At 47.9% G+C, this 22,533-nt stretch overlaps 2 protein-coding genes across 8 annotated transcripts in view; one reads left to right on the top strand and one right to left on the bottom strand.

Moving 5' to 3' along the window:
• The first annotated feature begins 1,145 nt into the window (after window positions 1-1,145).
• On the top strand, window positions 1,146-13,485 carry bola1 (bolA family member 1). Of its 7 annotated transcripts, none has more exons than XM_078534141.1 (3): window positions 9,790-9,986; window positions 12,553-12,661; window positions 12,830-13,485. In XM_078534141.1, exon 3 carries the CDS (start codon window positions 12,851-12,853, stop codon window positions 13,289-13,291), a length of 441 nt encoding a protein of 146 aa, XP_078390267.1. In that variant the 5' UTR covers window positions 9,790-9,986; window positions 12,553-12,661; window positions 12,830-12,850; the 3' UTR covers window positions 13,292-13,485. The 7 variants fall into 7 exon arrangements, with proteins under 7 accessions (XP_078390268.1, XP_078390269.1, XP_078390267.1 ...); XM_078534145.1 differs by having other exon boundaries at window positions 9,791-9,986; window positions 12,826-13,484; XM_078534142.1 differs by lacking the exons at window positions 9,790-9,986; window positions 12,553-12,661 and adding an exon at window positions 1,146-1,169 and having other exon boundaries at window positions 12,826-13,484.
• A 1,309-nt stretch (window positions 13,486-14,794) lies between these two features.
• The window catches only part of sv2a (synaptic vesicle glycoprotein 2A), a 56,049-nt gene continuing 48,310 nt past the window's right edge, over window positions 14,795-22,533 (bottom strand). The window contains exons 7-13 of the mRNA XM_078534079.1: window positions 22,400-22,510; window positions 22,162-22,250; window positions 19,675-19,839; window positions 19,079-19,212; window positions 18,005-18,208; window positions 17,614-17,773; window positions 14,795-16,329 (exon numbers count right to left, since the gene is read on the bottom strand). Coding sequence (XP_078390205.1) covers window positions 16,146-16,329; window positions 17,614-17,773; window positions 18,005-18,208; window positions 19,079-19,212; window positions 19,675-19,839; window positions 22,162-22,250; window positions 22,400-22,510 — 1,047 coding nt within the window. The 3' untranslated portion in view covers window positions 14,795-16,145. The remainder of the gene's footprint in view (window positions 16,330-17,613; window positions 17,774-18,004; window positions 18,209-19,078; window positions 19,213-19,674; window positions 19,840-22,161; window positions 22,251-22,399; window positions 22,511-22,533) is intronic.

The raw sequence follows: 22,533 nt of genomic DNA, 5'->3' as shown, positions 1-22,533 counted from the left end.
AGTCTGCTCCGGGAGTGAGTCTGGCCGGGTACAATCTACTCCGAGAGTGAGTCACTCCGTGTACAATCTGCTCCGAGAGTGAGTCACTCCGGGTACAATCTGCTCCGGGAGTGAGTCACTCCGGGTACAATCTGCTTCGTGAGTGATTCATTCCGGGTACAATCCTGCTCCGAGAGTGAGTCACTCCGTGTACAATCTGCTCCGGGAGTGAGTCACTCCGGGTACAATCTGCTCCGGGAGTGAGTCACTCCGGGTACAATCTGCTCCGGGAGTGATTCACTCCGGGTACAATCTGCTCCGGGAGTGAGTCACTCCGGGTACAATCTGCTCCGGGAGTGATTCACTCGGGTACAATCTGCTCCGGGAGTGAGTCACTCCGGTACAATCTGCTCCGGGAGTGAGTCACTCCGTGTACAATCTGCTCCGGGAGTGAGTCACTCCGGGTACAATCTGCTCCGGGAGTGAGTCACTCCTGGTACAATCTGCTCCGGGAGTGAGTCACTCCGGGTACAATCTGCTCCGGGAGTGATTCACTCCGGGTACAATCTGCTCCGGGAGTGAGTCACTCCGTGTACAATCTGCTCCGGGAGTGAGTCACTCCGGGTACAATCTGCTCCGGGAGTGAGTCACTCCTGGTACAATCTGCTCCGGGAGTGAGTCACTCCGGGTACAATCTGCTCCGGGAGTGAGTCTGGCCGGGTACAATCTGCTCCGGGAGTGAGTCACTCCGGGTACAATCTGCTCCGGGAGTGATTCACTCCGAGTACAATCTGCTCCGGGAGTGAGTCACTCCGTGTACAATCTGCTCCGGGAGTGAGTCACTCCGGGTACAATCTGCTCCGGGAGTGAGTCACTCCTGGTACAATCTGCTCCGGGAGTGAGTCACTCCGGGTACAATCTGCTCCGGGAGTGAGTCTGGCCGGGTACAATCTGCTCCGGGAGTGAATCCGGCTGGGTACAATCTGCTCCGAGAGTGGATCACTCTGGGTACAATCTGCTTCCAATTGAATGGTGAAAAACTGGTTCTATGAAAGAAAGCACTGACCACACTGCCACCCCATGGCCAGTGTGAAATTCAATGCCAAAAATCCAGCTGCCCAGCAATGATCCATCCTCTCTCAAACCTAAGCTGTTTTATTTAACCTCGGACTGAGTGTGGCAGTTGTCGCGTAAGAAAGTGTAAATTTTTGATTCGTAGGAACACAATGTAGTTTGTTGTTGGCATTAAACTGAAATCTACAGTGTAAATTCTGTAGTTGCCAGCCTTAAATGGGTTTTCTCAAGGGTTCCAGTGAAAGAGCAGCTTCATGAAGAGGTTGCTGAAACTGGATCCTCATTAAGTGACTCAGATAGGCCTTTTGCGTTAGGAGCATATACGTGTAGCCGACTTAGTGCGACTTACAATAGAGTGCCGGAGTTGAGCACTTTAGGGAGATGAGTGGAGGAAGGGAAAGAGGTGTTTGGCTGCTTTTGCCTAAAGTTTTTCAGCCTCCAGGAATTGATTCTTGCTATGCCTCCGGAGAAGATGCTGACTAATTGGTGAGTATCTGGTAAGCGATTAAGGTTTATTCTATTCCTAAGTCTCAAAATAGTATATTTTGAGTAGGAGGGGGGCGGGAGAGGATAAAAGCCGCGGATCGAGAGGCCTACCCGCAGTGAGACCAGCGGCGGAGTGAACCACAACGTGATGCGAGTGCAGGGAAAACAGCTGATTGGTGGGTAGGATTGGTGAGTATTTTTAGTCTTTAAAATAAAAGGTCTTTAGTGTGTGTCTAGGTCCCTAGTCCTTTTTCTCTCGTTTTCTTAAAAATAACTTGTTAAATATAAGATCGAAACTGGTGTAAAAAAAAAATTAATTACAATAAAGTGCGAAGAGCAGGGATACTAGAGTAGTTAATGAATAGATTAAATAAAATAAGATGGTGATGGCAGGTCGGGCGATGTGGTGCTGCTGGACACCAAGATGATCCAGAGCGAACACACCTGTATTAAGTGTTTGCAGCTCGAGGAACTTCGGATCTGAGTTGAGGAGCTGGAGTCCGAGCTGCAGACATTGAGCCACATCAGGGACGGGAAAAGTTACCTCGACACTTTGCTCCAGGGGGCGGTCACACCCCTCAGATTAGGTCATTCAAATTTGGTCTGTGATCAGAGACAGGAGTGTGCGGCTGCAGGTGAGGCAGGTATGGGGACCCAGGGGGTAGTGTTCAAGGAGGCTCAGACCCTGTAAATGTCCAACTGTTACAAGATTCTTGCAAGTTGTGTGGACGATGGTGGGGAATGCAGGGAAAGTGAGTGAACTGACCACGGCACTGTGGTACAGGGAGCCATTGATGGGGGCGGGGAATAGGAACGTAGTAGTGGTTGGGGACAGTATAATTAGGGGGGTAGATACTGTTCTCTGTAACTGTGAGCGTTAGTCCCAAAGGCTGTGTTGCCTGCTTGGTGCCAGGGTTAAGGACATCTCCTCAGGGCTGGAGAGGAACTTGGAGTGGGAGGGAAGGGATCCAGTTGTTGTCATCCACGTTGGTACCAACGACACTGATAGGACTAGAAAGGAGGTTCTGCTGAAAGAATTTGAACAGTTAGGAGCTAAAAAGCAGAACCTCCAAGGTAATAATCTCAGGATTACTACCTGAGCCAAGGGCAAACTGGCATAGGGTAAATAAAGTCAAGGAGTTAAATGCGTGTCTCAAAGATTGGCATGGGAGGAATGGGTTTCAGTTCATGGGGCACTATGATACCCAGAGTGTGACAGGAAGGGGCAGAATGTACAAACGTAAAAAAAAAAGCAGCAATTAGGGTCAAGGGGGGGGAAAAATGGTGAAAAGGCAAAATTAATGGCTCTTTACTTAAATGCACATAGTATTCGGAACAAAATAAATGAATTAATGGCACAAATAGAGGTTAAAGGGTATGACCTTATAGCCATCACGGAGATACGGTTACAAGGAGATCAAAGCTGGGAACTAAATATTCAGGGGTATGTGACTTTTCGAATGAACAGGCAGGAAGGAAAGGGTGGTGGGGTAGCTTTGTTAGTATGAGATGGATTAAGTATGATAGCAAGAAATGATCTTGGATCGGAAGATGTAAAATCCATATGGGTGGAGGTAAGAAATAACAAGGGGAAGAGGAGAATAAATCAGGACATGTAAAAAAGGCAGTACATTAATCATGGGTGACTTTAATCTACATGTAGGCTAGGAAAATCAAATTGACAGAGGTAGCCACGAGCAAGAATTCATAGTGTATTCGGGAGAGCTTCCTAGAACAATATGTTGTGGATCCAACCAGGGATCAGGCTATTTTGGATCTGGTAATGTGTCATGAGGCAGGCTTAATAAATGATCTCAGAGTAAGAGATCCTCTAGGAAATAGTGACTATAAAATGGTGGAATTTAGCATTCAGTTTGAGAGTGAGAAACTTGGGTCGGAAACAACTGTGCTAAACCTAAATAAGGGTAATTACAAAGGAATGAGAGCAGAGTTGGCTGGGGTGGACTGGGAAAGGAGTTTAGCAGAAAAGACAGTTGATGAACTATGGCAGATGTTTAAGAAAATAGTCCTAACTCACAACAAAGATATATCCCAGTGAGGGAGATAGACTCTAGGAAGGGGATAAACCAACCATGGTTAACCAAGGAAGTTAAGGATAATATCACATTAAAAGAAAAACATACAACATGCCAAAGATTAGTGGTAAGCCAGAGAATTGGGAAAGTTTTAAAATCCAACAAAAGATGACCAAAAAAATAATAAAGAGGGAGAAAATAAACTTTGAGGGTAAACTAGCAAGTAATATAAAAACTGACAGTAAGGGCTTCTTTAAATATGTAAAAAGGAAGAGAGAGGCCAAAGTGAACATTGGCCCCTTAGAGAATGAGGCTGGGGAAATAATAATGGAAAACCAGGATATGGCAGAGGAGTTAAGTAAATACTTTGCATTAGTCTTCACAGTAGAAGACACTAATAGCATTCCAATACTAAATAATTAGGGAGGGAGGAAATAAATACAATAACTATCACTAGAGAAAAGTATTAGGGAAACTAATGGGGCTAAAGGCCGATAAGTCCCCTGGACCTGGTGGGTTGCATCCTAGGATATTAAAGGAAGCAGCTACAGGGATAGTGGATGCACTGGTAGTAATCTTCCATGAATCCTTAGATTCTGGAGAAGTCCCAGAGGATTGGAAAACTGCCAATGTAACACCCTTATTGAAAAAGGGAGGGAGACAAACAACAGTTAACTATAAAAACAAAAAGCTAAAAGCTACTGCGGATGCTGGAAATCCAAAACAAAAACAGAATTACCTGGAAAAACTCAGCAGGTCTGGCAGCATCGGCGGAGAAGAAATCAGTCAACGTTTCGAGCCTTCATGGCCCTTCGGCAGAACTGAAGCATAGTTACAAGAAGGGAGAAATATAAATAATAACCCATTTATATTTCTCCCTTCTTCTAACTATGCTTCAGTTCTGCCGAAGGGCCATGAAGGCTCGAAACAGTTAACTATAGGCCAGTTAGCTTTGGCAAAATGTTAGAGTCTATTATAAAGGGTGTAATGTCAGAGCAATTTAGAAATGCATAATATAATTAAGCTTCATGAAGGTGAAATCATGCCTTACAAATTTATTAGAATTCTTTGAGCAGGGAACAAGCAGGATAGATAAAGGGGAACCAGTAGATGTAATGTATTTGGATCTTCAAAAGGCATTCAATAAAGTACCGCACATTAGGCTACTTAATAAGATAAGAGCCCATGGTGTTGGGGGTAGTGTATTAGCATGGATAAAGGATTGGCTAACTAATAGAAGACAGAGAGTTAGAATTAGGGGGGCATTTTCAGGATGTCAACCTGTAACTAGTGGAGTGCCACAGGGCTCAGTGCTGGGGCTGCAATTATATACAATATATATTAATACTTCATGAGGGAAGTGAATGTACCATTGCCAAGTTTGCACTTGACACAAAAATAGGTGGGAAGGCAAGTGGTGAGGATGACAGAGTCTACAAAGGGATATTGACAGGTTAAATGAGTGGGCAGATGGAATATAATGTGGGAAAATGTGAGGTTAGGCACTTTGGCAAGAAGAATAGAGGAGCTGAATATTATTTAAATGGAGAAAGACTGCAGAAAGCTGCAGCGCAGAGGGATTTGGGGGTCCTCGTGCATGAATCACAAAAAGCTGGTGTACATGTTCAGCCGGTGATAGGGAGGCAAATGGAATTTATTTCAAAGGGAATGGAGTACAAAAATAGGGAAATCTTGCTAAAACTATACAAGGCACTAGTTAGGCCACACCTAGAATACTGTGAACAGTTTTGGTCCCTTATCTAAGGAAAGATATACTAGCATTGGAGGCAGTCCAGAGAAGGTTCACTCGGTTAATCTTGGGAATGGAGGGATTTTCTTATGAGAGGTCGAGTAGGTTGGACCTGTACTCATGTGAGGTTATGCACTTTGGCAGGAAGAATAGAGGAGCTCTGGATTACTAGTCCATGACAGATGGTGGAATTTGAATTCAATAAAAATCTGGAATTAAAAGTCTAATGATGACCATGGAACCATTGTCGATTGTTGTAAAAACCCATCTGGTTCACTAATTTCCTTTAGGGAAGGAAACCTGTTGTCCTTACCAATTCTAGCCTAAATGTGACTCCAAGCCCACAGCAATGTGGTTGACTCTTAAATGCCCTCAGAAATGGCCTAGCAAGCCACTCAGTTGTAACAAACTGCTACAAAGTCACAAAAAAGGAATGAAACCGGACGGACCACCCGGCATCAACCTAGGCACCGGAAATGACAACGGCAATCTCAGCCCTGTGGCCCTGCAAAGTCCACCTTAATAACCCCTGGGAGAAAGCACCAAAATTGGGAGAGCTGTCTCACAGACTAGTCAAGCAACAGCCTGACATAGTCATCCTCACAGAATCATACCTTACAGATAATGTCCCAGACACCACCATCACCATCCCTGGGTATGTCCTATCCCACCGGCAGGACAGACCCAGCAGAGGTGGTGCCACAATGGTATACAGTCGGGAGACAGTTGCCCTGGGAGTCCTCAACATTGATTCCAGGCCCCATGAAGTCTCATGGCATCAGGTCAAACATGGGCAAGGAAACCTCCTGCTGATTACCATTGCCCCCCCTCAGCTGATGAATCAGTGCTCCTCCATATTTAACACCACTTGGAGGGAGCACTGAGGGTGGCAAGGGCGCAGAATATACTCTGGGTGGGGGACTTCAATGTCTATCACCAAGAGTTGCTCAGTAGCACCACTACTGGCCGAGTCCTAAAGGACATAGCTGCTTGACTGGGTCTGTGGCAGGTGGTGAGGGAACCAACAAGAGGGAGAAACATACTTGACCTCATCCTCACCAACCTGCCTGCCGCAGATGCATCTGTCCACCACAGTGTCGGTAGGAGTGACTACCGCACAGTCGTTGTGAAGACGAAGTCCCAACTTCATATTGAGGATACCCTCCACCGTGTTGTGTGGCACTACCACCGTGTTAAATGTGATGGATTTCAAACAGATCTAGCAGCTCAAGGCTGGGCATCCATGAGGCGCTGTGGGCCATCAGCAGCAGCAGAATTGTACTCAAACACAATCTGCAACCTCATAGCCCGGCATATCCCCCACTTTACCATTACCATCAGGCCAGGGGATCAACCCTGGTTCAATGGCAGGAGGACATGCCAGGAGCAGCACCAGGCATACCTAAACATGAGGTGTTAACCTGGTGAAACTATAACACAGGACTACTTGCGTGCCAAACAGCAAGTGATCTCACAACCAATGGATCAGATCTAACTCTGCAGTCCTGCCGCATCCAGTCGGGTGGACAATTAAGCAACTCACTGGAGGAGGAGGCTCCACAAATATCCCCATCCTCAATGATGGAGGAGCCCAGCACATCAGTGCAAAAGATAAGGCCGAAGCATTTGCTACAATCATCAGCCAGAAGTGCTGAGTGGATGATCCATCTTGGCCTCCTCCGGAGGTCCCCAGCATCACAGGTGCCAGTCTTCAGCCAATTCGATTCACTCCACATGATATCAAGGAACGGCTGAAGCCACTGGATACTGCAAAGGCTATGAGCCCTGACAATATTCTGGCAATAGTACTGAAGAGTTGAGCTCCAGAACTTGCTGCACCCATAACCAAGCTATTCCAGTACAGCTACAACACTGGCATCTACTTGGCTATGTGGAAGATTGCCCAGGTATGTCCTGTACACAAAAAGCAGGGCAAATCCAACCCGGACAATTACCGCCCCATCAGTCTACTCTCCATCAAGTGCTATCAAGCGGCACTTGCTTAGCAATAACCTGCTCACTGACGCCCAGTTTGGGTTCCACCAGGGCCACTTGGCTCCTGACTTCATTACAGCCTTGGTTCAAACATGGACAAAAGAGCTGAACTCCCGAGGTGAGATGAGAGTAACTGCCCTCGACATCGAGGCCGCATTTGACAGAGTGTGGCATCAAGGAGCCCTAGCAAAACTGGAGTCAATGGGAATCAGGGGGAAACCTCTCTGCTGGTTTGAGTCATACCTAGCACAGAGGAAGATGGTTATTGTCGCGGAAATCGGAGTGAACACTCAGACCCAGGAGGTTTGTCTCGGAAGCCTTTATTAATCGTGATATCATGGAGAGCCCAGCAGCATACAACGGAGCTAGCTGACACTCTGAGGAAGCATCAGAGCACACACGTATTTATAGTAGAAGTTGTACATATCAAAGAGCTTGAAGGTGATAAGGCTGTCTAACTTTCAATGATCAATTACATTGAGAATCATTGTCACACAATTAGTCTATTCTAAGTTTATGACTATACAGGATACTGGGGGAAGCTCACGTAGTAATAAAAGTGAGACAGAGAATAGATGACCATTGCTTGATCCTGGGGGCAGACATCCCGTCTCAAGGACTCCAGGAAGCCTGCCCATGACACTCCCCTTTCTCCCCTCCTGCTCCATTAGCTGGCAGCTGCAGGTGTGCCTGCTAGAATAAAAGAGGGAACTGCGCTGTAGTATTCCACCATGGTGCTAACGAATGAGGGAACTAGTATTCCACCATGGTGCTAACTGTTTAACCCTTAGTTGACCTGTAGATGTATTTTATTCTTCCACAGTTATGGTTGTGGTTGTGGGAGGTCAGTCATCCCAGCTCCAGGACATCACTGCAGGAGTTCCTCAGGGTAGTGTCCTCAGCCCAACCATCTTCAGCTGCTTCATCAATGACCTTCCTTCCATCATAAGGTCAGAAGTGGGGATGTTTGCTGATGAGTGCACAACGTTCAGCACCATCGTGATTCCTCAGATACTGAAGCAGTCCATGTCCAAATGCAGCAAGACCTGGACAATATCCAGGCTTGGGCTGACAAATGGCAAGTAACATTTGCACCACAGAAGTGTCGAGCAATGACCAACTCCAACAGGAGAGAATCCAACCATTGTCCCTTGTTGTTCAGTGGCATTAGCAAATCACTGAATCCCCCACTATCAACATTCTGGAGGTTACCATTGACCAGAAACTGACCGGACTAGCCATATAAATACTGTGGCTACAAGAGCAGGTCAGAGGCTGGGAATCATGCGATGGGTAACTCACCTCCTGACTCTCCAAAGCTTGTCCACCATCTACAAGGCACAAGTCAGGAGTGTGATGGAATACTCCCCACTTGCCTGGATGAGTGCTGCTCCCACACACTCAAGAAGCTCGACACCATCGGGACAAAGCAGCCCACTTGAATGACACCACATCCACAAATATTCACTCCCTCCACCACCAACGCACAGTAGCAGCAGTGCGTACCATCTACAAGATGCACTGCAGGAATTCACCAAGGCTCCTGAGACAGCACCTTCTAAACCCATGACCACTACCATCTGGAAGGACAAGGACAGCAGCCACATGAGAACACCGTCACCTGAAGTTTCCCTCCAAGTCACTCACCGTCCTGACTTGGAAATATATCGGCCGTTCCTTCACTGTCACTGGGTCAAAATCCTGGAACTCCCTTCCTATCAGCACTGTGGGTGTACCTACACCACATGGACTGCAGCGGTTCAAGAAGAGAGCTCACCACCACTTTCTCAAGGGCAACTAGGGCTGGGCAATAAATGCTGGCCTAGCCAGCGAAGCCCACATCCCATGAATGAATGTTAAAAAAAGCCCCATCCTCTCTCTTTTATTTCTCTCAGCTCCATCCCCTCTCTCTGTTTTATTTCTCTCAGCCCCATCCTCTCTCTCTCTCTGTTTTATTTATCTCAGCTCCATCCCCTCTCTCTGTTTTATTTCTCTCAGCCCCATCCTCTCTCTCTCTCTCTTTTATTTCTCTCAGCCCCATCCTCTCTCTCTCTCTGTTTTAATTCTCTCAGCTCCATCCCCTCTCTCTGTTTTATTTCTCTCAGCTCCACCCTCTCTCTCTCTTTTAATTCTCTCAGCTCCACCCTCTCTCTCTGTTTTATTTCTCTCAGCTCCACCCTCTCTCTGTTTTATTTCTCTCAGCTCCACCCTCTCTCTATGTTTTATTTCTCTCAGCTTCATCCCCTCTCTCTGTTTTAATTCTCTCAGTTCCATCCTCTCTCTCTCTCTGTTTTATTTCTCTCAGCTCCACCCTCTCTGTTTTATTTCTCTCAGCTCCATCTCTGCCTTTCAAGCGCCGCCCGCCCTCGCGCCTGCGCACAGATGCCCCGATGATCGTTATTGCGCAGGCGCACTCTCCCCCACCGGCGCGCGGAGCCGCCTCTCGCGGGTCACTGCGTGCTCCGGCGCAGGCGCGCTAGCGGCCTGCGGCTGTTGGGTGCGGATTGGTGTCGGTGTTGGGTTGAGTTGTGCAGGGCCTGAGGGGAGCCGGCAGCGGGACACATTGGGCTTTTACCAGGACTTCAGCGACTCCGTCTCCGCGGTCTCATCCAATGTCCAACGGAATCACGCTTCAGAACCGGATCATCCTGTAGCGAGTGGCCCAGGTAGGAGGGTCAGTACTGAGGGAGTGCCGCACTGTCGGAGGGTCAGTGCTGAGGGAGTGCCGCACTGTCGGAGGGTCAGTGCTGAGGGAGCGCCGCACTGTCGGAGGGTCAGTACTGAGGGAGCGCCGCACTGTCGGAGGGTCAGTACTGAGGGAGTGCCGCACTGTCGGAGGGTCAGTGCTGAGGGAGCGCCGCACTGTCGGAGGGTCAGTACTGAGGGAGTGCCGCACTGTCGGAGGGTCAGTACTGAGGGAGTGCCGCACTGTCGGAGGGTCAGTACTGAGGGAGCGCCGCACTGTCGGAGGGTCAGTACTGAGGGAGCGCCGCACTGTCGGAGGGTCAGTGCTGCGGGAGCGCCGCACTGTCGGAGGGTCAGTGCTGAGGGAGCGCCGCACTGTCGGAGGGTCAGTACTGAGGGAGTGCCGCACTGTCGGAGGGTCAGTACTGAGGGAGCGCCGCACTGTCGGAGGGTCAGTACTGAGGGAGCGCCGCACTGTCGGAGGGTCAGTGCTGCGGGAGCGCCGCACTGTCGGAGGGTCAGTGCTGAGGGAGCGCCGCACTGTCGGAGGGTCAGTACTGAGGGAGTGCCGCACTGTCGGAGGGTCAGTGCTGAGGGAGTGCCGCACTGTCGGTGGGTCAGAGCTGAGGGAGCGCCGCACTGTCGGAGGGTCAGTGCTGAGGGAGCGCCGCACTGTCGGAGGGTCAGTGCTGAGGGAGCGCCGCACTGTCGGAGGGTCAGTACTGAGGGAGTGCCGCACTGTCGGAGGGTCAGTGCTGAGGGAGTGCCGCACTGTCGGTGGGTCAGAGCTGAGGGAGTGCCGCACTGTCGGAGGGTCAGTACTGAGAGAGCGCCGCACTGTCGGAGGGTCAGAGCTGAGGGAGCGCCATTCAATTAGATCATGGCTGATCTGTTTGTGTTTTGAATTCCATATTCCCATTCCCCCCCGCAGCCCTGATGACCTTTCAATCCCTTGCCCAACAAGAATTTATCTCCGCACCTTCTGAGACAGAGAGTCCCAAAGTTGCACAACCCTCAAAGAAAAAAAAATTCTCCTCATCTCTGTCCTAAAAGGGTGACCCCTAATTTTAAAACTGTGGCCCCTAGTTCTGGACTCACCCACAAGAGGAAACATCCTTTACACATCCACCTAGTCAAGGCCGTTCAGGATCTTATATACTTCAATCAAGTCACCCCCTCACTCTTCTGACCTCCAGTGGAAACAAGCCCAGACTGTCCAACCTTTCCTCATCAGACAACCCACTCATTCCAAGTATCAATCTAGTAAACCTCCTCTGAAATGCCTCCAACGCATTTACATCCTTCCTTAAATAAGGAGACTAAAACTGCACACAGTATTTGAGGCACAGTCTCACCATTGCCCTCTATAACTGAAGCATAACATCCTTACTTTTATGTTCAATCCCTTTCCTAATAAAAGATAACATTCCATTAGCCTTCCTACTTACTTGCTGTACCTGCATACTAACTTTTTGTGACTCATGCACTAGGACACCTAGATTCCTCTGCACCTCAGAATTCTGCAGTTGTTCTCCATTTAAGTAATACTCTGCTTTTTTATTCTTTCTGCCAAAATGAACAACTTCATATTTTCCCACATTATACTCCATCTGCCAGATCTTTGCCCAGTCACTCAACCCATCTATATCCTTCTGCAACCTCCTTATGTCCTCTTCACAACATACTTTCCGACCTATCTTTGTGTCATCTGCAAATTTAGCTACCATGTCTTCACTCCCCTCACCTAAGTCATTGATGTAAATTGTAAAAAGTTGAGGCCCCAACACAGACCCCTGCAGGACTCCACGTGTCACATCCTGCCAATCAGACAAAGACCCATTTATGCACACTGTCTGCTTTCTGCCAGCCAGCCAATCTTCTATCCATGCTAATATGTCACTCCCTACACCATGAGCATGTATTTTCTGTAATAACCTTTGATGTGGCAACTTATCAAATGCCTTCTGGAAATCCAAGTTCAGTAGGTCTACAGGCTCCCCTTTATCCACCGAGCATGTTACTCCTTCAAAGAACTCCAATAAATTGGTTAAACATGATTTCCCTTTCACAAAACCATGTTGATTCTTCCTGATTGCCTTGAGTTTCTCTAAGTGCCCAGCTATAACCTCCTTAATGATCAATTCGAACACCTTCCCCATGACAGATGTCAAGCTAACTGGCCTATAGTTTCCTGTTTTCTGCCTCCCTCCTTTCTTGAATACAGGGGTTATAGTTGCTGCTTTCCAGTCTGATGGAACCTTTCCAGAATGTGGCGCATTTTGGAAAATTAACACCAACACATCTACCACCTCATCAGCCACCTCTTTTAAGACCCTAGGATCATCAGGATCCAGAGACTTGTCAGCCCGCAGCTCCATCAGTTTGTTCAGTCCCGCTTCCCTGGCAATTGTAATTTCACCAAGTTCCCCTCCCCCTTCTACCTCCTGATTTATAGCTGCTCAGGGAGAAGTATTTGAAGCACCCAGTTATTTTCCTTCATGAGTTTTTGGCCTGAGTAGTGTCTTGGAGTTTTTAACTCTTTCACAGGATATGGGCATTGTCGGCAAGGCTGGCATTTATTGCCCATCCCTCCAAGGTGATGGTGGGGTCTGTAGTCAGCTGAATTCCTGGAGACTGCAGGAAATGATCATGGAGGGTTAGCAATCTAAGGAGACAGTAATGTTGGTTGTGGGTGGTGGGGTTGCGGGGGGGAGGTGGGATGTAGGGGAGGTGGGATGTAGGGGAGGTGGTATAATGAGTACACTTTGCGTACGTGCTACACTCGCATCCTTGGATTGCTAACCATACTTACTGCTTCAGTCAGCAGGTAGTGCAGGCAGCTTGGATGAGTTTCTTGGTGAAGCTGCTTCGTTCTGTGCCGGTCCTCAGCTCAAGAGCAGTGACGACGACACCAGCAGCCTGTGCCATGGAGAGGCCAGTGGAGAGCGCCATCCACACCAAGCTGGAGCAGTGCCTGGCACCCACGTACCTGCAAGTCATTAATGAGAGCCACATGCATGCAGTACCCAGAGGCTCAGAGACCCACTTCAAAGTGGTGGTGGTCAGCAAACGGTTTGAGGGAGTGCCCCTACTCCAGCGGCATCGGTTGGTCAATGAGGCCCTAAAGCAGGAATTGGAGACCAGGGTGCATGCCCTCTCCATCCAGGCCAAGACCCCCCAGCAGTGGGGAGCCGAGCCGCACGTTGACAGGAGCCCGGCCTGTCTGGGAGGATCCAAACATGACCGGCACATGGCAGTCAAACAGGGAACACTTTCAAAAGACTGAGTGGTGCTGGGCTAGCTATGCTGGCCCCTAGAGAACAACCTACAGAACAGATATATAGACAGCGGGAATTACTGTCACATTATGAACCTGTAGAATGTCTGACAAGACAAAGCTTTGTCGGGTGCTGCTTTTTAAAATGGCACTTTGATCAAGAAAATAAATCCGATTGCTCTGCAGTTTCAATATTTATCACATGGAATGATAGAGAACAGGAAGTGGTCATTTGGCCCATCGCACTTGTACTGGTTGTTTGAAAGAGCTATTCAATTAACTCCCACTCCCCTCTGCTCTTTCCTTGTAGCCCTGCAAACTTACCATTCTGATTATTTCTCCGATTCCTTTTAAATGTTATTATTGAATCTGCTTCTGCTGCCTGTTCAGGCAGCACATTCCAAATCACAGCAACTCGGTGTAAAAAAATCATCTCCCCTCAGGCTGTTTTGTGCATCACCTTAGATCTGTGTCCTCTGATTACCGACCCTTCTACCAGTTTTTCCCCATTTACTCTATCAAAATCTTTTATAATTTAGAATACCTCTTAAATCTCAATGCGAAGGAGAACAATCCCAACTTCTGTAGCCTCTCCACGTAACACGAGCCGGCCCCTTGTTGAAGAATTTTCTTCAGCATTGAATTTCTCCGATGGATGATTTTTATTTTTGTGCTTCGTGTACCAGGACACCCAGATCGTTCTGTACCACCATCTTCTACAATCTCTCTCCATTTCAAGAGTGTACTGCTTTTCTATTCTTCCTGTCAAAATGGACGAGTTCACATTTTCCCACATTATACTCCATTCGCCAATTTTTGCCCACTCGCTCAAACAGTCTATATCCCTTTTCAGACTTTCTACCTTCTCTCGACAACTCGCTTTCCTACCTGTCTTGGTGTCATCAGCAAATTTGGCTACTATACATTCGGTCCCTTCATCCAAATCATTGATGTAGATTGTAAATAGTTGAGGCCTCAGCACTGATCCTTGTGGCACTCCACTAGTTGGAGCTTGCCAACCTGAAAATGACCCATTTATCCCTACTTTGTTTCCTGTTAGTTAACCAATTATTTATCCATGCCAACATGTTACACCCTACACCATGTTCTCATCTTGTGTAGTCGCCTTTGATGTGGCACCTTATCAGATTCCATACCTACAGGTTCCCTTTTATCCACCTTGCTTGCTACTCCCTCTAAAAGCTGTCTATTTCATATTTTTATATTTCATATATTTCAGCCATGATCTTACTGAATGGTTCGAAGGACTAAATGACCTACCCCTGCTCCTAACTCCTATGTTTTAATGTGTGTATCGAGACGGATTGTGTCAGTAAGATATTTGACTGTAGGACATACAGTCGTTCTTTATCCTGTCTTCACCCAGTGATCAATAGGGGTTACAGGAGGCAGAATCTGATTCTTCCCTTAGAGACCCTGGGTAGTGAGGTCCACTGTAGCTCCCCCTCTCCCAGGGCAAGACAAAGACACTCCAGGAAGATTGATATATTGAGCATGCCCAGTGACAGATGGTCCACAGTTCATTTTATTTATTTTGTTACAGCTTGGAGTAGTTTTTCGCCAATGATAGGTCTCTTTTTCTTTTAATATAATACAAAACAGCTAAAATTCAGACACGCTACAATTATACTCTATTAAATCTGAAACTATACAGATAACCTCCATCTATCACAGGACTTTACACAGACAGACAAGGCAGCATCCAGGTACAAGGAATAGTGGTACAACTGCACAAAACCATTTATACACACACACACACACACATTCTAAATCTACAGCATTCACAAGTCTGAACAAACCTCTCACCAGAGAATTAAAACGAGACACAGTAGAAAAATATTTGGCGATTGACAATGTTTCACTCCGTACAACCGCCACAGTGCCACTGATTGTCACCACATTGGCCGACAGTCGCTTAAGTGAGCACCATGTATGGGGGAGAGGTGCAGGAGAGGAGGTTTGACTTAGGATTGCATCAATAGGATTCTGATTTTGAAATTTTCATTCGTAAATGATTATTTTTCTCTCCTGCCCTCAAGAAACAAACATCCGTAGCAGGACGGTCGGTGCTGGTGCAGGGCTGTCTCCAAACCAGACTAGAGGCTTAATGTGTGTGCTTAGGTTCATTCGTTGTGTCTGGTTCAGAATTGATCAGTGACTGCATTCCCACCCCCCACCACCACCCCACCACTCCCTCACCCACCTTACCAAGTCATAGTAACCACCAATTAGAAATGGAGGGGAACTGATTCTCACTCTGCTCCCCACCGCACTCAGCTGGCCCTGTGCTTCACTCTCAGACTGGATTATTGGACTGAATCTAACAGGAAAATGTCACTCTGGATACCTACACCTAAAAATTGCACAAAATTTGTCTGATACCAGAAAATGGAAAGGTTGGGTCACTGTACAGATCACATGATCAGGGCCTAGCAAACTCTGCCTCAGAATTGGACCTGGATCCTCAGCCATATTTGACTGTAACATGCTGTATTTACAGTTAGAGAATGGTTCAGGAAAGACGTACAAACTGAGACTGCTGCCGTTGCTGGGATGACACACTAGATGATTTGTGCAGTAGATTTGTGCTCTAGAGGTGGTTGGGTCACTATAGTCTATGGAACCTGTGCTCCTGAGGGTCCTGACTTATGTTGGACTCACTGTGGTCTGTACAGTGAGACTCATTATACAATACCAGAAGGGTTTATTTACATCTGCATAATGAGTGCAATAGAATTTCATTTCTTTTCCACACGGGAAGACATACAAGAACAATATGAAAAAAAGGGGAGAAAGATGAGTCACAGTGTCTACTACTACAGGGGCTCAGCTGGAGCCAGACTCACTGCAGCACCTGGCCGCGAGTCTCTGGGAGTTTTAGAGCCAGGTAGCTGCCCACTGCCAGGGCGACGGAGGCCAGCATGATGGGCACCGCTCGCGTCACTCCCACAAAGGACTGGAATATACTGATGCCCAGCACAGCCGCCAGCTTACACAGAGCATTGAGGAATCCAAAGGCCGTGGTCCTGCCAGGATGAAAAAGAAACACTGGTTACCGATTTAAACAACACCATAGAGACCAGCAGCACTGGAAAACAGAGTGGCAAGGGACCAAGAGCACCATAAACAGCAAGACACAGAGCACTGGAACAAACAAGAAAATGGAGCGGAGCGAGACTAAGAATACCAGGAAAACAGAGTAGCAAAAGACTGGGAGCACCTGAAAAAGGAGGAAACTGGAGCAGTGAGACCGGCAGCGCTGGAAACAGCTCGAAAACAGAGTGGGGAGACACCGGGGGGCACGAGAAAGAAGCAGGAAAACTGAGCAGGGAGAAACCAGAACAGCAGGAAAACTGAGCAGTAAAAAGCTGAGGGCACTGGAAACCGTAGGAAACCAGGGAGCACCAGAAACAGGAAAACTGAACGCCGGAGTGACTGGGAGCGCCAGAAACAGGAAAACTGAGCACCGGAGTGACTGGGTGTGCCTGAAACAGCAGGAAAACTGAATGCCGGAGTGACTGGAAGCGCCAGAAACAGCAGGAAAACTGAACACCTGAGTGACCTGGAGCGCCGGAAGCAGCAGGAAAACTGAACGCCGGAGTGACTGGGAGCATCGGAAACAGCAGGAATTGAACGCTGGAGTGACTGGGAGCGCCGGAAACAGCAGGAAAACTGAACGCCGGAGTGACTGGGAGCGCCGGAAACAGCAGGAAAACTGAACGCCGGAGTGACTGGGAGCGCCTGAAACAGCAGGAAAACTGAACGCTGGAGTGACAGGGAGCGCCCGAAACAGGAAAACTGAACGCCGGAGTGACTGGGAGCACCAGAAACAGCAGGAAAACAACGCAGAGTGACAGGGAGCGCCCGAAACAGGAAAACTGAACGCGGAGTGATTGGGAGCGCCGGAAACAGCAGGAAAACTGAACGCCGGAGTGACTGGGAGTGCCAGAAACAGCAGGAAAACAACGCCGAGTGACAGGAAGCGCCCAAAACAGGAAAACTGAACGCGGAGTGATTGGGAGCGCCGGAAACAGCAGGAAAACTGAACACCAGAGTGACTGGGAGCACTAGAAATAGCAGGAAAACTGAACACCGGAGTGACTTGGAGCATCGGAAACAGCAGGAAAACTGAACGCGGAGTGACTGGGAGCGCTAGAAACAGGACAACTGAACGCCAAATGAGTGGGAGCAGCGAGAGACTAGGATGCTCGGCCGCATGTTAACCTGGAGCATAGCGCCTGTGCCTAACGGAGAAAAGTTAAAGGAACAGGGCTGGGCAACCAGAACCCCTGAGAGAGGCTCACTCATACCGTTTATCAGATGGATACAGTTCCACCGTTATGACGTCTAGTGCGTTCCATGAAGCGATGCTTACTCCCCCGAATAGACAGAGCAGTGCAATCATCGCAGACTCATTGTTACCGAAAGACACAAAGAAGCAGCTGATACAGGAGAGCGTGCTGGAGCCGGCTGGTGGGGGGCGGGGGGAAGAGAGAAAGAGAGGGAAAGGTAGTTACGCACAATAGAACACTGAAAAATCTCCAGCCTTCTGGATTACATTGTATAATTCAAGCAGCCCAGTACAAGGCCAGCGACAAGATATGGGCAGGAATTTCCACGTCCATTCCCAATCAAAACTCCTAGATCCCTGAAGAATCAGACACGTTCCCCAGACCCCCATTCACTGCTGCTGCCACTCACCCAGCATCCTAAGTCGTCCAATCTTGTCCAGGAGGAGGGCAGACACAATGTTTCCAGGCAGCACAGCCAGAGATCCCAGGAAGCTAACGAAGTAGATCATGTAGGCGTTGTTATCATCACTGAAGTCAAGCTGACAGCCCTCCTTACTGTGTAGGAAGGTGCTGTTTACCAGACGGCAGCCCATCAACTTATAGTCAAAGAAATCTGTACACAGACAGTGACACAGTTCATCACCACAACATTGAAATGACACCTCACCTCCCTGTTCAACCACAGGTCCACTGACACGCACACTCCCACATTCAACCACAGGTCCACTGACACGCACACACACACTCCCGCATTCAACCACAGGTCCACTGACACACACACACACACTCCCGCATTCAACCACAGGTCCACTGACACACACACACTCCCGCATTCAACCACAGGTCCACTGTCACTCTCACACACACTCCCGCATTCAACCACAGGTCCACTCTCACACACACTCCCGCATTCAACCACAGGTCCATTGACACACACACACACTTCCGCGTTCAACCACAGGTCCACTGACAGTCACACACTCCCGCATTCAACCACAGGTCCATTAACACACACACACACACACTCCCGCATTCAACCACAGGTCCACTGACACACACACGCTCCAGCATTCAACCACAGGTCCGTTGACACACATACACACACTCCCGCGTTCAACCACAGGTCCATTGACACACATACACTCCCGCGTTCAACCACAGGTCCATTGACACACATACACACTCCCGCATTCAACCACAGGTCCACTGACACACACTCCCGCATTCAACCACAGGTCCACTGACTCTCACACATGTCTGCTAGCACTTATGCACGCTCCCCCATTTAACAGTAAGGACAACCCTAGACCATTATCTTTCCCACCGCGTGCGTGCACATATGCATATGTTGCTGCAGATAAAAAAACAAACACAATCAGACCCTCATGCTCACAGCCTCCCACCATCCGCTAAGACATTGAAGGGGAGGGATAAAAAGAGAGCAGGTGATGGAGACAGGAAGTGGGAAACCAAGCTGGTGAACCTGTATTGTAGAAGAGTGTTGAGATAAAGGTGCAGTTCTTGAAGAAACTATTACTGGAGGTAATGTCTTCAAAATAACATTCTTCAAAAAGAGAATCCTCAAATATCACTGATTTCAGCTTCATCCCAATAAACCTGCCCAGAACAAAAAGGAGATTGGATCTTAACAACAGGGACCAAAAACATAGCCCAAGGAAGATCATATCTTTACTGCGCCTTAAAAGGGACCATGCTAAAAATCGTCACAAGAAACCAAGAGCAGACAGCTAGATAATGACCGCAATGTGTAACTGAGTTTATACACACCACACTGACTGGCAACTGCCTGTTCCCTAATCTCAGCAACAAGTAGACATCAGCTCTCAGAGAGCAAGAGATCAACCAGGATTCCCTGAACTGATCACCAGCCTAAGAGGTCTGCCGAGTCAAGGATCCAACAAGGAAGTAATGCCCATTCACCCCTCCCCCTCATGGTGGAACTCCGTTAAGAGGGCAACCAGAGCCCACAGCTGGAGGGCAGGTCATGTATCCTTAGTGACCCAATAATATCACTCCTCGAAACCCCATCCTCTTTTATGTAATTCCCTGGACACTCACTTGTCATTGTAGTAATCCCCATTCTTGTGAATTTGATTTTCCAGTGTGAAGTTGAAGGTGAAATGTTCAACCTTCTCCTTGTAGAAGACTTTAGTGCGCGAGGAATACTCCATCATCTGCAAATATTTGATCATATCCGGGAACCACACAGTCAGCCCGTAGTAACTGAGGAATAGAGAGCTTAGATCAGCAGGGTATGGGGGCAGTCACTCTGAGTTTTCATTTCAAAAACATCAGCAGGTTAGATACAGAGTAAAGCTCTCTTTACGCTGTCCCTTTAATCACTCCCAGGGCAGGTACAGCACGGGGTTAGATACAGAGTAAAGCTCCCTCTACACCGTCCCCATCAAACACTCCCAGGACAGGTACAGCACGGGGTTAGATACAGAGTAAAGCTCCCTCTACACCGTCCCCATCAAACACTCCCAGGGCAGGTACAGCACGGGGTTAGATACAGAGTAAAGCTCCCTCTACACTGTCCCCATCAAACACTCCCAGGACAGGTACAGCACGGGGTTAGATACAGAGTAAAGCTCCCTCTACACTGTCCCCATCAAACACTCCCAGGGCAGGTACAGCACGGGGTTAGATACAGAGTAAAGCTCCCTCTACACTGTCCCCATCAAACACTCCCAGGACAGATACAGCACGGGGTTAGATACAGAGTAAAGCTCCTTCTACACTGTCCCCATCAAACACTCCCAGGACAGGTACAGCACGGGGTTAGATACAGAGTAAAGCTCCCTCTACACTGTCCCCATCAAACACTCCCAGGACAGGTACAGCACAGGGTTAGATACAGAGTAAAGCTCCCTCTACACTGTCCCCATCAAACACTCCCAGGGCAGGTACAGCACGGGGTTAGATACAGAGTAAACCTCCCTCTACACTGTCCCCATCAAACACTCCCAGGGCAGGTACAGCATGGGGTTAGATACAGAGTAAAGCTCTCTTTACGCTGTCCCTTTAAACACTCCCAGGACAGGTACAGCACGGGGTTAGATACAGAGTAAAGCTCCCTCTACACTGTCCCCATCAAACACTCCCAGGGCAGGAGTGAGAAATTTGAGAGTCAGCACAGGGCTGAGTTCTTTGTTTTCCTGAGAGACGTTAATGATCTAGACCTCGGTGTCCAGGGCACAATTTCAACGTTTGTGGATGATACAAAACTTGGAAGCATTGTGAACTGCGGGGAGGACAGTGTTGAACTTCAAAAGGACAGGAACAAGTTGGTGGTATGGGCAGACAGGTGGCAGATGAAGCTCAATGTGGAGAAATATAAGGTGATTCATTTTGGTAGGAAGAACATGGAGAGACAATATAAAATAAAGGGTACAATTTTAAAGAGGCTGCAGGAGCAGTGGGGCCTAAGTGTCTATGTTATTAAATATTGAAGATGACAGGACAGGTTGAGAGAGTGGTTATTAAAGCCTAGAGTATCGTCAGCTTTATTAATAGAGGCCTATTAGCGTACAAGTTCCAAACCCACAACCTCTAGAAGGACAAGAGCAGCAGATACATGGGAACACTACCACCTGCAAGTTTCCCTCCAAGCCACTCACTATCCTGATTTGGAAACATATTGCCGTTCCTTCACTGTCACTGGGTCATAATCCTGGAACTCCCTCCCTAACAGCAATGTGGATGTACCTACACTACATGGACTGCAGCGGTTCAAGAAGGCAGCTCACCACCACCTTCTCAAGGGTCAATTAGGGATGGGCAATAAATACTCACCTAGCCAGCAATGCCCACATCCATTGAATGAATTAAAGAAAGTGCAAGGAGGTTATGTTGATCATGTATAGGACACTAGTTGGGCCTCAACTGAAGTATTGCATCAAGTTCTGGGCACCGCACTTTAGGAAAGATGTGAAGGCATTGGAGAAGATGCAGAAAAGATTCACAAGAATGGTTCCAGGGATGAGGAACTTCAGTTATGAAGATAGATTGGAGAAGTTAGGACTGTTTTCCTCGGAGAAGAGAAGGCTGAGAGGAGAGTTGATAGAGGTGTACAAAATCATGAGGGGTCAGGACAGAGTAGATAGGGAGAAACTGATTCCACTCCTAAAGGGATCGAGAATGAGAGGGCACAGATTTAAAGTAATTAGTAAAAGATGCAAAAGCGAGATGAGAAAAAGTTTTTCATGCAGCTAATGGTTAAGGTCTGAAATCCACTGCCTGAAAGTGATGGAGGCAGCTTCAACTGAAACATTCAAAAGGAAATTAGATAATGATCTGAAAAGGAAGAACATGCAGGGTTACAGGGGGAAAGCGGGTGAATGGCACTAAGTGAATTGCTCATTCACTGGACAGCAAGTGCAGACACAATGGGCCAAATGGCCTCCTTCTACACTGTGACAATTCTGTAACTGTGATGGAAAGGGGTAACTTTGATGTGTTTGGGGAAAGTGAGTCAGCGACAATCTATGCCATCTACCAACTCTAGGTTAATGAACGAGTTACTTGGCTGCGTAGCAAACATACCTGAAGGCCATCGTGAACCAGACTGCCATCATGAGCAATGTTGTGCGACGGTACTGCATGGAGAAACACTGCAGGAAGTTGTTCCGAACCTGCAAGAACAGAAAACAGATGTTAGCTGAATGCAATACACTCAGTCCTACACTAGGTCTGTGTCCATGCTGCTCCTTTACACACCCCATAGGAGAAAAGTTTTAATGATGCACATTCTTCCCCATCATTTGATGTATAATGTCTGTACCTGTTGAAAGATATTGGTGAAGCGGACTAGCCAGCGTCGGTACCAGGTGCCTGTATCTGACTGGATTTCGATCAGCTCGTCCATCTGTTTGGGGGTTTTAATGTGAGTTACCTGCGGAAACACAAACAGCTTCT

This window comes from Cetorhinus maximus, chromosome 36, assembly GCF_964194155.1.
Source record: "Cetorhinus maximus chromosome 36, sCetMax3.hap1.1, whole genome shotgun sequence".
NCBI lineage: Eukaryota > Metazoa > Chordata > Chondrichthyes > Lamniformes > Cetorhinidae > Cetorhinus > Cetorhinus maximus.
This window is presented reverse-complemented; position numbering and strand designations above follow the sequence as displayed.